Below are 14,626 nucleotides of genomic sequence, written 5' to 3' on the forward strand. Positions count from 1 at the left end.
CGCAGAAGCCTGCTGCGAGGACAGGGCCCCCAGGCTGGAGGGCGGGAGAGGAGAGGGCCGGGTCTGCCCCAGCCCACAGAGAGCTCACTGGGGACCATCCGTGGGGACCCCAGGTGAGGACCCTGGGGGAGGATCCCAGGTGGGGGCCCAGTCTCTCCCCCGCAGATCCCAGCCGAGTGATGCCATGCCCAGAGAGTCAATTCCAGCTGCCTGCTCAGTCTGGAGTTGTGGGACTTGGGGGCCTCCTCTCTGTGACTCAGTTTCTTCAGCTGTCAAATGGGAACATCCTGGGGTTGTGGTGATACTGGCGTATTAGGGGACAGAGGCAGCGCCAAGGAGCCGTCCCCCTGTAGGTAGTGGGCACTCAGTCAAGATGTGAGGCAGAGAGAGCAGAGCTCACGGATGGAAGGGGCAGGAGGAGGGGCCAGCTGGACCTCAGGTGCCTTCACTGCCTCAGCCACCTGCTGGCCCTGCCCAGGCCCCGTGGACATGGGGCAGGAACCCCGCCAGGGCCCTGAGCCGTGGAAAGGGCAGCCTCCCCTCCCACTGGGCAAGTCACTTTGCCTCATGAGCCTGTTTCCTGGTGTGAACTGGAGCCAGAACACCCACTGCAAGGTGGTGAGCTCTCAGATGGTGGGGGCCCAGGTCAACAGCAGGTATCCTACTGAGGCAGCATCCAGACACAGGCCGGTTTGTGAATGCATGGAGGTGGGGGTGGCACTGGCTCCTGCATAAGCTCACCTATACCCCGCCCACCTCACCTGGGCCCTGCCCCACCTTCGCCCGTGACTGGTCGCCCAGTTCTGGCTCCCACGCTGGTGCCCTGCAAGTCTGCCCACAGCTGGGCAGTGACAGGTGTCCCCACAGGGTGCTGTGTGGATGTTAGAAGGATGGGGGTCCCGAGGGATGGACAGTCCTTGGTCATCAGTCCCTAATCCCTCTGCTCTCTCCCAAGGCCCTTGTGGCTCTGGCGCAAACAGCATCCCCCACCCTGACCCCGACCTTCCTAAGACTTTGTGACAGCGTCTCTGGGCCTGACCCCACCTGCCACATGGCACATGCCCATCCATAGAGCAGGCTGGCAGGCATAGCACCTGGCCCTAGGCCCAGCTGTCCGATGCCCCTAAGTCCTGGGGCCCCCACGGGGTAGGACTTGCACGCTGCAAGCCTGGGTTGGGGTCCAGGGCCCCACTGCCGGCTGTGCCTGTCTGTCACTCTCGTATCCCACTCGACCACCAGCGGGACCCGGGGGTGATGGCCGAGGCTGTGCCCACTTGCTGGCTGCCAGCATTTATTTATGCAGACAAGCACCACCTGCCGCCCGCTGCCCGCCGCCCGCCGCCCACCAGGGGAGACAGGCACTACACGACCCAGGGTGGGCCTCCCGTCCAGTTTCGCAGAGAGGTTATTCAGGAACCTCGAGCCCCGTATGGATTGCCCAGGCCTACGGCTCCCTCCTCCAGGGGCGGCTCCGCATGGGATGGAGGAGGTGGGGTGGAGTCCCAGGGCCAGTTCCATCCAGCTCACACGGTGCAGACAGTGTAGACAGTGTGGACAGGCAGGCAGCAGTGTGGAGGGCCAGCATGACTGTAGCCGTTTACCAAGTGTCCCCGGGCACCACCCAGGATGCTTCTCTTGCCCTTAAGAGCTGAGTGCCCCCGCAGGGCCACTCACGACACTCGCCCACGCCCCACTCCAGGCCACTCTGCTGGGGCTGGGGCAGAGGCCAGGCGCTTCTTGGGAGTGTGCTGGGTGACCCTGGGCAGTTGGCCACCCGTCTCTGGGCCTCAGTTTCCTCCTCTCTGAAGCAGAGGGACCCTCCAGGGCCAAGTGCCCTGTGACCTGTCAGCTCCTCAGCAGTCCCAGTGCCTTTCACGCAAGCACGTGGCCTCCAACGCCATCTCCCAGGTGAGCACAGGCCCTGCCGTGGTGGCGGCAGAGCTGGAGACACAGCCGAGACTCAGCTCACGGGGTCTGGGGTTGCAGGGCTCCCCGGCTGGCCCGGGCCAAGTCCCCAAGGGCGGCTGTGCTCAGGGCTTCCAGCCACTGCTGCTGCAGCTCTTCGGACGAGGTGCTCAGGTACAAGGACCGCTGGGCCTGGTGCAACCGCCACACGTGCCCAGCCTCTGGCTTCTCCGCGGGGTCCAGCACGCTCACCATGCAGCCGGAGAGGGGGATGGCGCGGAGTGGCTGGCCGTCCTGCAGCGAAGGAGAGGGAGTCAGCACCCTGCCTCCGGAGTCCTGGCATCACTGACCCCATGTCCCATGAGTGGGCCGCATGGCGCTGGTTCTGGGCGGCAGGGGAGACTGGGCCCCAGGGTCACGTGAGCCACCCTCCAGGCAGGGTCACCCCGGCGGCCCGGCCCCACCCTTAGGGCGCCACGGGCTGGGGGCTCTGGGCTCCAGGAGCAGGGCGGGCCCAGTGTGGGCGGCAGGCGGGGGACACACCTGGCTGCCTCCCTGTGGGTGCAGCACCAGCTCCAGGGGATCCGACACGGGGATGGCAGCCCACACCTCGCTCCAGGCTGAGCCGCAGTCTGACACCCGCAGGGGGCCGCAGAACAGGCTGGGCAGGGGGTCCGCAGTGGCCGGCTTCTGGGGACACAGAGGACAGGTCAGGGAAGCCTCGCTGCCAGCGGGTGTCCCTCCCATGGGGCTGCACCAGCACCAGGGCTCCAGGGACAGAGGGGGGACAGGGAGACGGATAGACAAGGGCCTGGGCCAGCCTGACCCTCCCCAGGGTCACTGCAAGGCTGCCTGGTAACGGGCCAGACCCTCTAGAGGAGTGAGACCACGGGGTCAGGCTGAAAATAAAGATAAAACTGGAAAAAGGGAACAGCAGGAACCAGAGTGTGGCTCACAGGGGAAGGGTTGGGTGTGACTCCGCTGTACACGGACACTACGGACTACATGTGCACTCACACACATGCACACACCACATACAGACACACACTCACATACACATCACACACTTACACACACCCCCACATACACACACCATGCGCTTACAGACACAACACACACTCACACATACCTCTGCACTTTTTCGGAAAGCCCCGTTCTCTCTTTTCCCGCTGTCCTGCCCCCCCATCAAATAGGGACTGTGCCCTTGAAGGAAGGCAGGGGCTTGGAGGCAGCTGGTGCTCCCCCACCGTCCCGAGGCTCAGCAAGGCCTGGGCAGCCCCTCCCCTCACCGAGGCCTCCAGGCCTCCAATCAGGGTGACCATGCGTGAAGACAACGCTTGCTTCCATTGCCATGGGCTGAAGCGTGCACCCCTGAATTCGTGTGTTGAAGCCCTAACTCCCATGTGACTGTGCTTGGAGATGGGCCTCTGCAGAGTTGATTAAGTTAAAAGAGGCCATCAGGGTGGGTTCTAACGCAGTGTGACCTGAGTGCGCATAAGAAGAGGAGGTTACGCCACAGACACGCACAGGCGGGCGATCACCTGAGGACACAGGAGGAGACCGCCACCTGCATGTCCAGGAGAGAGGCCTCAAGGGGAACCAGCCCTACCCACATCCTAATCTCGGACTTCCAGCCCCCAGGGCAATGAGATAATAAATTTCTGCTGCTTAAGCGGTGTTTGTTTGGTGTGGTGTTTGTTACACAGCTGAGCCGACTGAGGCACTAACTCCCAGGTGCAAATAGATCCCAAGCCCTCACTGTGCCTGGATCCCAAGAGGCCTGACAAGCATGCACAGGATCCTGAGAGGCCCAACCTGCACACACGCGATCCTGAGAGGCCTGACAAGCATACATGCAATCCTGAGAGGCCCGACAAGCATGCATGTGATATTCTGCGTTCAGTTCTCGGCTGCCCCAGGGCCCGTGGGCCCCCCGAACCCTGTCAGTCCTGGGCCCAGGGAAGCCGACAGCCCTGGGAGCACCATCTGCTAAGCCTGCTGGGGATGGCGGCTTGTGTCTTGGGATGCAGCTCACCCACCTCCATGCCCTGCTTGGGCTCCACAGGCTCCTCAGGGCTGGGGCTCGCGGCGGCCACCGGCTGAGTCAGGAAACACTGTCGGCAGACACGGCTCTGCCTGCCGTTCTCGGCCTTGAACTCAGAGCACTTCCCACAGATGACCTGCAGGACAGAGGGTACCTGTGACCCCGCCTCCCGTAGCCAGAAGACTCCGCCAGGGAGAGGCTGGGAGGCTGCAGGGCCAGGAGAGATGGGACAGTGCGCAGAGAGCCATGGGGCCCGGAGCCTCGTCGGAGGGCAGAGACCCCGAGGCTGGCCCCCAGTGGGCCTCCAGGACCCGCCTCCTCGCCTGGAGGGTCTGGGGTGCAGGGTCTGCACCCACGGAAAGAGGCCCAGGAGGAGCCACCAAGCACACGGAGGCCCAGCCACCACCGCCTCCCGCCTGGACTCACAGCCCCGCACAGCTTGCAGTGGTGCTTCCTCTTGGTGATGGAGTTGAAGGTCTCGCCGCAGCTCCTGCAGCCCGGCTTCTCCTTGTCACGCCTGGTCTTAGAGGACGCTCTCCTGGGCTCGAGCTACAGGGGGCAAACGGCTGCCGTCAGCTCCCAGCACAGGCGGACGGGCAGCTCTGTGAGAGACACAAGGCACACGCCGGGCAAAAACGCCACACGTGCCAAAGGGGGCGAGGCAGGAGCTGCATCAGCCACGGCTCCTGCCCAGCGTGCTCCCCAGAGGCCGCCCTGCTGTCACGTGGGCTGAGACTCTAAGTGGATTCGGACCTCTGTGCCAGTGACTTGACCTGGTGCGACTGAAAGGATGGTGGCCAGAGCTGGGGGCGATGGCTGCTGAACTGCACAGATGCCCAGACAGGGACTGGACGGCACCCGTGCCTGCCGGGCACTCAGGGGCGTGCAGGGGCCCACCTCACGCCCGTGTGACAGACTCTCTGGGGCCGTCAGGGCTCCTGTGACGCCACCTGACCTTCCCACACAGGAGCGGGGTGCTGAGTCGACAGGAGCCACAACAGGAAGTCGTGAACTCAACACGGTTTGTGTTCACAGACAGTCAAAGGACACTTCAAACTGCTTTCAGGCTAAACAAGCTGTTTTGTACAAGATTTCTCAAAAAGATTTGCAAGAACTCCATGGAAACTCGCAGCGAAGAGGAATTGGGGGGTGGGAGGGCGGCAGAGAGGGGTTTCCATTTTACTCTATCACTTTAGTTTCCTTTAAAAGAGTATTTATTCCCTTTATAGTTAGGATGCTTAAAATTTTTAAAAAATCTTATGCTGTCCCAGACTCGGGAGCGGGTTGTATGAACGGCACAGGTGACGTGCTGGGAGACTGTTTAAAGGCGTCACGTTATGTTGCTAACGGAAAAGAGCCCGCTGCAAATCACATACAGCAGCCTCGAATGTTTATACCAAAAGGATGTTTATAAGCACGGAGAAAAGCCTGGACGGAAGCACACCCAGATGCCCCTATTGGCTGTTTGGGGCTGGGGTAAATGCTTGTCTGACTCTCTCACCTGGGTTTTCTCAATTGCTCACCAAGAACGGTTTGTGAAAGAGAAAAAAAAAATCAATGAACACGTAGAATGTGACCAGCCCCGACCCTCCTCGAGCCCCCCGCCCCGTGCTGCCCGGACCCCCGGGACCAGGTGCCCTTTGCACTGTGGGCAGCAGCTTGAGAGCTGGGCGGGGGGACCTGCATGGCCTGCTCCCAGGCGCCTGTCCCCAGGCCACAGTGACCTCAGTTGTGTCCAGGCCCCCAGCCCCACTTGGTGCAAGGGCTCGGAAACTGAGCAGGAGGCAGGTGGGAGGGGGCACCGACAGGCAGTGTGAGGCTGGGGTGGGGGCTCAGCAGGGCCACCCAGCCCCGCCTCAGTTTCCCCTGCCCCGCCCCTCATCAGCCGTGAGACTCCACGGGCCTTGGTGTCCTCTCCTGTGAAGTGGGGTGAGGATCTGCTCCCGGGCCCTGGGCCCCATCAACGCACAGGAGTCCTGCCTGGTTTTGCCGTTTCGTGTCACCCTGGCTCTCGTCCTGGAAATACCCCTTGTAGTAAGATGAAATCACTTCCTGTGTTTTGAAAGGCCCCTGCCCACCCACATTTCCTCTCTGGGGGCTGGGGTCCCAGCAGGGGCCCAGGTGGCTCCTTGCTGCTGGCATAGAAAACACAGCCGGTTCACCACAAACTTAAGAAGATTTTAAGAAATGCCAAAGATGCATATGGCCTTCTCTGGGGTGTCAGAGCTGGAATGGCCACTGCAAGTGCCTATCTCAACCTCCACCTGCACGGATGGGGAAACTGAGGCCCAGAGACATTGTTTTCTGTTTAAAAGAAGGACACTTAAAGTTAACATTAGTATTTCTGAGCAAAATAAAATGAGATCTGGGATTTGCTGATATTCCAGAAAAAAGAAGAGCATGTTGGGGGTGCGGGGAGGGAATGACAGATGAAACAGGAACAGCGCAAGGTTGAAGCTGCTCCAGGCTGGGGGGGCGGTTGGCTCCTTGTACCGTTATCTCTACTTGTGTGTGTCCAAAACTTCCCTAACAAAAGTCTGAACAACATAAGCTGGAAATCTGTTTAACACAAAGTCTGTGGCTTTAAAGAGAAAGAGGTGCACGGGTCAGGGGTCGGGGGCCAGAAAGGGCTCAGGTGGGGCTTGTGCACTGGAGGCTGTTACAGGCTGAACCGTGTCCCTCAAAATTCAGAGGCTGAAGTCCTGACCCCCGGCAGCTCAGAACGTGACCGCGTCTGGAGACGGGGCCTTTAAAGAGGTGACTGAGTTAAAACGAGGCCATTAGGGTGGGTTCTAATCCAGTGTGACTCAGGTCCTTGGAAGAAGAGGAGATGGGGACACAGGAAGGACAAGGCGTCTGCACTCCAGGAGACAGGCCTCAGGATGAGAGGGAACACGTCTGTGGTTTAGGTCACCTAGTGTGTGGCACAGCCGCCCGGGCTCACCAATACTGATGTCTCGGCCCAGATTTTGGCCTGTGCCTCCCAGTTGTGTGGTGTCCGTGCACCACAACCCCCGGCCCACCACTGTGGCGCCAGCACTGCCACCTGGCAACCCTGGGTGACACGGAGTCAGCTCCTCCTCTGTCTCGAGACCCCCACCCCTGGGGGGACACGGGGTGTACTACAGCCTCATGCCCCTCTCAGTTTATGCCATGCAGCTCAGGACCACAGGCCCTGCCAGGCAGAGAGGGGATCATAGACCCAATGAGCAAAACTGATGCTCCCCAAGGCCACGCGCGCTCCCCCAGGCCACTCTGCCACCCAGCCTCAGCCACCAGCCACACCAAGCCCCTCAGCCTGTGCCCCCGTTCTCCGCCCCGCTCAGGGCTCCTCCCCTAGAGTCCACCTCTGGGATCCTTCCACAGACAGGAGCCGCAGAGGAGGGGCGTGGGGCCTGGGGAAGGAAGGGGAGGAGAGACGAGGGCCAGCAGAGGTCTGCCATGGCCCAGCAGCCCCTGCCCTCCACCAACCTTCAGGGTGACCACTCGATCCCCGTTTTCCAGCTGAGGACTTGGGGGCCCAGGAGGTGGGCGTGGTCAGCACACAGTGGCTGGACTTACCCACGAGCCCCAACACATGCCTGGGCCCAATGCAGATCCTCAGCTCTCAGGACCCCATGGGCCACAGTGCACGGCCGCTGAGAACATGGGGGGCTGTGGAGGCTACCAGGGTGACCCGAGGGACAGAGGGCAGTTCCTGGAGCAGGGTGGCTCGAGCTGGGGCTGGTGGGGCGTCCCACCCAGCTTCCTTCATCAGGCAAGGCTTCCCACGGATGGACGGCAGCTGAGCTAAGCCGAGAGCTCAGATGGGGTCCTGGCCGGCACCAGCTCCCTCAGTGCTGAGGCCCGTGGCCTATGGTGGCCCACCCTTGATGCGGCTCCAGCAGGCCACGCAGTTTCCCGACCCCAAGGTGGGCAGCACTGGCAGAAGGGCCGTTGACCTGGCTGAGGGGCAGGGCGCCCACCTGTGTCGCCTAGGGCAGGTCTTCCTGGCCGAGCGACTCCCTTTCTGGGTGAGGATGTGGGACAGCTCGACCGGGGGCAGGGCTCAGACTTTCCGTCTGGATGTTTGGACATTGGAAAGGATGGGGTTCCCCAGGAAGTGCACAACTCCAGCTTCTGCAGTAACGGGCAAGTGACTCCACTTGTGTCCACGGTGCCAGTGTGGACCCGGGAGCAGGTCTGCGCCAGGGCCAGCCAAGCCTTTTTCACCTGGTGTTTTCTCTTTAGCAAATTCACAGCGGGGAGGCAGGAGGAACATCCAGTTAGAATCGGGTCCCAAACATCGGCTTTGACAAACAGCCACAGAGGATGGAGCCGCATTGCTACCCTGGGGTCCCAGAGGGCGTGAACGCAGGCCTCAGGTCTCTAGGCCCTGCTCAACACCTCTGTCCCTGGCAGCAGCTCCATCCAGGAGCCCTGGAGGGTGGACACGGGGTGGAAGGGCAATGCCAGCTTTGTGCATCCCCAGGCCAGGTCGGAGTGTCTGGCGTGGGGCTCGCTCAGCATCGCGGAGGGGTCCACGTGTCACCACGGTGGGTGAGGGGCCCAGGAGGCCTTTCAGACTCTGACACTTCTGTGCTTCTGTGAAGAGTGATGCAATTTTGCAGAACGAGGAAGTCTTCAGATTCTGCAAGGCCCCCTTGTGAAACTTCCTGGTTTGGGTTTAGCTTCTCTTAGGAAAGAGGGGCTGGAGGAGACTGTGCGTCTGAGGACGCAAAAGCTCAGGAAAGCAGACCAGCACACAACAAGTGGGCTGACTTTTGCTCTGCAAATGTACTAAGAAAAAGCTTAGGTCTGTATATTGTAGCAAAGATCGCTCTTTTTGGTGTCAGCATTAAAAGTCACTTTTGAGCGCCTTCTGTCACCAGGGAACCAGGCAAAGAAATGGTTACTGAGGATCTGGTCAACAACTAACATGGTCAGATGTTTTTCAGACAGGAAGAAACCAGGTGTCCTGGTTTGCAGCAGCTGCTGTCCCCGTTTGGCAGATGTTGCCACCTTGCAGAGAAACTCACACGTTTGCAGCAAGACCCCTGCAAAGTGTCCCAGCTCCAGGCATCCCATGTTAAGGTAACATCTCGAAGTTACCTTAAACTCATTAGCATCTTAAATTCTCCTCCTCTGCGAGGGTCCCAGCAGCCACTTTCAGATCGGGCGATGCATGCAGTGGCGTGTCTACCTGCTATGGACGTGCCTGAAGGAGCACAGTTCTTACAAATAACCCTGTCCTCCCCTGCTCTCTTGTGGGTGGTCTCCAGCAGCACTGGGCCGGGGAGGCGCTGCCTTGGGAGCTATGCCGGGTGCCCTCCATCGCTTGTGGAGCAACAAACCTTTCTTCACTCACTTCTGCCTTGGTTGTGCTTTTTGGCTCCACACCCAGCAAGAAAGGAGCCCACTGAGTTTGGTTACACGCCTACAAACGTCCACTGAGCACGTCTCAGTCACACTCTGCACACTGGAACTCCACAACCACACTCAGCTGCCCTGGACCCACCAAAACCTCTGCTCCCGGGGGACACTCACGAGAAAAACTGGCCAGGCCACGTGTGCCGGGGCGGAGCCGTGTGTCTGTGGCCGTTTGTTGTGGGGCCAGCCCCAGCTTGGGGTGGGTGAAGATAGGGACAAGGAGGCCTGATCTTGGATTGTGACCCAAGCATTCAGGAATTGGGGGGCTGCGGAGCTTACGGAAGGCTGAGACCGAGGGCTGGAGAAGGCAGGGTGGCCCGCGTCCACCTAGCAGAGCGCGGCTGTCACTGCCCAGCTCACCACAGCCTGGCCGGAGCTGACCCCAACACTGGGCTGAGGTCCTGAGCCTCTGGGACTCCCAGTTACCTCTGCACCCGTCAGGTGAGTTGGGCTGCCAATCGGAGGGGCACCTGGCTCAGCTTCCCTCTCATCTCCAGGCCCAGAGGAGGAGGGACTCGCCCAGTCCACAAGTTAAAACATGTACGTGTGGCCTTCAGGCCCCTTCCAGCTAGAACATTGTGATGGGCACTGACCGCCCCACTCCTGCTCCTCTCTCCCTGCCTCGGAGTGGGGTCCTCCCTGGCCGGCCTTCCTGACCACGTGGCCTACAGCCACTCCCACTTCCCTGCATGGGGGCCTGGGCCGCGTTTCCAGCCGCCTGTGGACTCACCCCAAGGAGAGTGTACCCCACAAAGAACAGCGGGGTGCGAGGCGGCCTTGATCACCATCCTGGATGCCTCAGGGCCTGGCCCAGGGCCGGGGGATGGATGGCGAGGATCCTGAGAGGGGGTCCAGCTTGGCTCCCCGAAGCTGATCAGGGAGCTCCTCACACACATGTGTGTGAGGCCCCATGTGTGGTTCTGCTGCTGGCAGTCAAATGCATGACACACGAGCATGAAAGCTGCTTTTCACAACGTTCCTAGACCTTTCAGAAAGGAGCCCAGTGGAGCACCACCAGCCTTGCACTGACGTTTAGCGAGTCAGAGAGCAGCTGCTGGGCTTATTCACGTGGGAAACATGGAGGGTACAGGAGGGGCACTAACGCTTCCTTACTAAAAACCCACTTTGAGACAGGGGTGCTTCCTCCCCTGGCAGCTAGACTGCTGGCCCGCCTCCAGTGCTGCCCCATGTATGCCCCAAGCTGCGGGGTCTTGAGCCAGACAGCCAGGCCCTGTGCCCATCAAGCCCGTTTCCTCTTCCTGAAACGGGGTTGACCATGATGACTTCCAACCCAGAACGGCTGCCAGAACCTAATGGTGGGCTTGGAGCCAGAAAAGGAGAAGCTCTAGGTACTGGTGTTAAACTCAGGTGACTCAGCTGGTCTACACCCGTCCACCTGGGAGCACCTTCCCTGGGGTGGGGGGTGGTGGCGAGAATGGGAGGCAGACACGGAGGAGAGAATGGGGGGACACGTCGCCTGGGGAGTGGTCCCACGCAGGAAGGGCTGGGCTGGGCCAGGCCTCCAGCCACATGTCCCAGGCGGGAGAAGGGCGGTCCAGAGTCTTAACGGCCGCCAAGTTCGGCCCCGGCGCCCCGGGTTAGTGACAACGCGCACTGTAGGGCGCTGGCCGTGCCAGGCACCCCCTCGCCTCCTGCCTAATCTCCAAACCACCGACGATGTGCATGCTTGTGTGCCCCAGCCTGGCCCCGGCATGGGGGATGTGTCCACATCCCTTCCCACCTGCACTGCCCAGGGGAGACAGCCGCGCAGGCTGGGGGTGAGGGCCTCAGCGCACGGCCTCCCTGGGCCCGCCCACCTGGGCCTGCGTTGAGACCTTCCACCACACTCTTGCGTCAGTCGCCACTCTGAAGAGCCTTCTCTGATAGCACCCCTGCAAGCCCTCCCAGCAGGGCCCCTGCCTGCCCGGCCAACACCCAGTCCATGGGCTGACCTTCCCTCTCTGGGGTACTGAGTCTCCTAACTGCTGGGCAGCGCCTCGATTCACATTTATCCCAGCATATTCCATCTACTCCGATCTCCAGAACTCGCTGTGTGACCCCCACCCACCCGAGGAAATGGACATGCAGGTCCCATGGGCTCTGCAGAGCCCTCCACACAGGCCCAGAGGACATCACTAAGGGGATGCAGACACACCGGGAGGGCTGACCATGGGGCCTCCCCTCAGATGACCCTGGTCTGACCCCAGCCTCAGGTGTCTGAGCCCATTCTCCACCTCCCAACCCTGCTGAGATCTGGGGTCACTCACCGCTGCACCCCCTCCACCATCGGCAGCGGCGGGCTCCCCGGAGCTGGCGCTCAGCGTCTGGAAGGAACAGAGGCAGCCGGGTGAGGGGAGGTTCCCCAGCCACACGCTGAGTCCAGTGCAGCACTGACCGTGGGGAACACCCTGCACTTCTGTCTGACCAAGGTCGCAGGAGACCACGGGGCCCAGTGCTCGCTGTGACTTCGGGAGTCACTCCTCCCTGGTCACTGAGGGCCTCTCCGGAGGGTCATCGTGCCCCAGCTCGGGGGCAGGCAGGCGGGAAGCTCCTGGCGGTCCACAGGCCCGGCCGCCTACACCACACCCCTGGTGAGGTAGCCCTGGGTCTCGCTCGCTCTCGGCGTCCTCGTGGAGAGCCCTGCACCCCTGCCACAGTCAGGCTCCCCCTCAGCGCCTTTGCGGCAGGATGAGGGGTTCCCAGTCCCCTCCACTCCAGACAGGGCACAGTAGTTTCCCTGCCCAGGAGTGATGCAAGTTTTCTTCCAGAATAGTCCGGAAAGCAGAAAAAAGCGAGCAGATCTGACTCAAGTATTAAGTGGATAACGAGGTGGCATGCGGGCTGCAGACCTAGTGAGGCCGCAGGGAGGGCCAGCCAGGCCTGGCGTCTGGGACTCGGGGCTGCTGGGGGGCTGGGCTGGGCCCCTCCGCCTCTGGGATGCCCCTGATGGGAGGCAGGGAGTGAGGGACCCTCACTCTGAAGCCGCACGTGGTCGTGCCAAGACAGAGGAGGTGGCCGCAGCCCAGGCCAGCATCCCCGGGGCAGCTGCAGCCCTGACCTCCCCGGCCAGGCCCTGAGTGGGGACCCTGCTCCTTGCTCCCCCAGGCCCCGGGGCCGCTCCACGTGGGGAGTGAGTGCCGACAGCCCAGCCAACCATCCAGCCGTCCCCCAGGGGCTCTCAGGAAAGGGTGGGCAGTGAGGGCACATCGCCCGTCCACCAGCCCCTGGTCCTTGTCACCAGGAGGGCTGGGGGACCAGCTCCCCTCCCAGACACCAGCCCTTGTGCCACAGGCCTGGGCCTCCACAGTGGGCACCAGTTCCCCGCAGCCACGTCCCCCTTGTCAGCAGGCAGGAGGTCCCTCCCACTCCCCCAGGGGTGTGGCGCTCACCGCTGGGTCTGGAGTGAGGGAGGGGTCCTCATCCTGGCCGCCGGAGCCGCTGAAGGCCTTGAAGGTCTGGCTGTTCTGCTTGTGCTTCGCGATGGTGGCCTCAATGACCTGAAAAGAAACCCCGAAGAGCACAGGCCCTCAGAGAGCATGTCCCATGGGTGGGATGGGGTCCCGTGGTCACCACGTTTCCCCGACCAGCAACCTCGCACACCCCAGCCCCACGGGCCCGTGCCTCCCCACACGTGGCGGGTCTCCCACAGTGCTGCAGGCCGCGAGCGCACGCTTCCTGGAAATGCTCTACTCAGACTCCAGGACGGTCTCCATCCCTGTGTCAGCGTTCCCGCCTCATCCCTTCTGTAGTAGGGCTTCTGCAAGCTGAGTCCCTCCTGGTCGACGTTTGGGCTGGCGGCAGCTGTTCCTTACAGTTGTCCCTTGCTCTGCCACCGCCCCCCTGACTTGGCTCTCACAGGCTTGTCTCTGTCCCTGGCGTCCCCACCATGGCCCGTCCTGAGCCAAGTCTGCTCTGGCTGCCCCAGGACGCTGCCCGCCTCCCTGCCCAGCCTGTCTCTGGAAGCACAGGCTCCATCCTGCACGTCAGACTGCTCATCCTCTCCCCTACGACCCACCGCGGAGAGAGGGCGAAGTGGGCTCCCCTTGGAGCCGCCAGCCAGTGGAGATCTGGCCCAGGGTGGGGGCACCTCCCCACATGCCACCTCTCCAGGCCCCTCTATGTTTACTTATTTACTGGGGCCCCAAACAGGCGAGTAGACTGAAAGGCTTGTGGTGTCTGAAGGTGCTTATGAACAGGCCACTCCACCCCTCCAAGGCAGACAGATGGGTGTCTTGGGGTCACGGGGCCACCCATCCCTACTCCAACATGAAACGGCCATACTGCCCAAGAAGTTGGTCATTTGGTTACTTTAAAACTTTAGGAGTTTCACCTGAATCCATTCTTTCTTCTCCTCTTCTGTCCTATAAAAGCAAAAACAGTATTTTATTAATCTAGTCTGGACACTGCTGGTAAACCGCCAGATTCCTTTCAGTCCTGCAGCATGTGCCTGAGCCGCTCACTGCCCTGAAGTGCAGGTCAAGGCTGGAAGACTGGCCCCGACGGCTCTGGAACATGGTGGCCAGGTGTGGCCAGGTGGGCTCAGGTACAGCCAGGTGGGGTCAGGTGTGGCCAGGTCTGGTGTAGAGCCCTCAGCAGTGGAGGAAAAACACTTCTCTGGACCACAATGGGTCACTACAAAGATCTCACATCCCTGGCAGAAGTGAGAGACGGGGTCTTGCACGCAGAGTACAAGCCTGTCACTGCCTTACAGGGTAGTGTGACAAGAGCCACCAAGATTTAAAGCAGACGTGCTGCTCAAAGGGATCCATCTGACGGATACAACGACACATATGCACGAGAGCTGGCTTGAGTATGCTGCATGCAGCACCATTTGTAATAGCAAGACCCCAGAGGGGAATAGGTGCCTTTCAATGGGAGCTGGTGAAGGATCACAAAGGAAAATTATGCTGCTTCAGAAAATGACGCTCAAATATGGGATGATTCCTGATAAATTAGGTGAAAAACGCAAGATGCAGAACAGGCTGTATGGTAAACAGCCATCTGTGACATAGACACCCATGTATGAGCCTAGAAATTCTGGAAGGACACTTCAGAGACTGTTAAAAGTGTCCACTGGGGCAGGGAACAGGGGTGGGCAGAGGCTTAATTTTCATCGACTTCCCTTTGGTACATTTATGTTTGGAAACCACAAATAAGTGAATGAAAGGAAAACTAAAAACACATCGCAAAGTTATCCAGTTTAGAAAAGACAGCCACGTGCTAAAATTCCAGGTCTGAGATGCCCGTGCAGCAGTGGACAGGGAGCCA

General features: G+C 60.9%; 1 protein-coding gene across 4 annotated transcripts in view; it reads right to left on the reverse strand.

Annotated features, from left to right (window-relative positions):
* Positions 1-1,251: 1,251 nt before the first annotated feature.
* Positions 1,252-14,626, reverse strand: part of FGD3 (FYVE, RhoGEF and PH domain containing 3) — a 41,852-nt gene continuing 28,477 nt past the window's right edge. For 3 of the 4 annotated variants that reach the window (XM_044756693.2, XM_014864810.3, XM_070495671.1), the window contains exons 12-18: positions 13,689-13,719; positions 12,748-12,855; positions 11,626-11,682; positions 4,376-4,498; positions 3,945-4,085; positions 2,449-2,595; positions 1,252-2,199 (exon numbers count right to left, since the gene is read on the reverse strand). In XM_044756693.2, the coding sequence (XP_044612628.1) occupies positions 1,966-2,199; positions 2,449-2,595; positions 3,945-4,085; positions 4,376-4,498; positions 11,626-11,682; positions 12,748-12,855; positions 13,689-13,719 (841 nt within the window). In that variant the 3' untranslated portion in view covers positions 1,252-1,965. The remainder of the gene's footprint in view (positions 2,200-2,448; positions 2,596-3,944; positions 4,086-4,375; positions 4,499-11,625; positions 11,683-12,747; positions 12,856-13,688; positions 13,720-14,626) is intronic. The other variant, XM_070495673.1, reaches the window with a different exon arrangement.

The sequence above is a fragment of the Equus asinus genome, chromosome 23 (genome assembly GCF_041296235.1).
Source record: "Equus asinus isolate D_3611 breed Donkey chromosome 23, EquAss-T2T_v2, whole genome shotgun sequence".
NCBI lineage: Eukaryota > Metazoa > Chordata > Mammalia > Perissodactyla > Equidae > Equus > Equus asinus.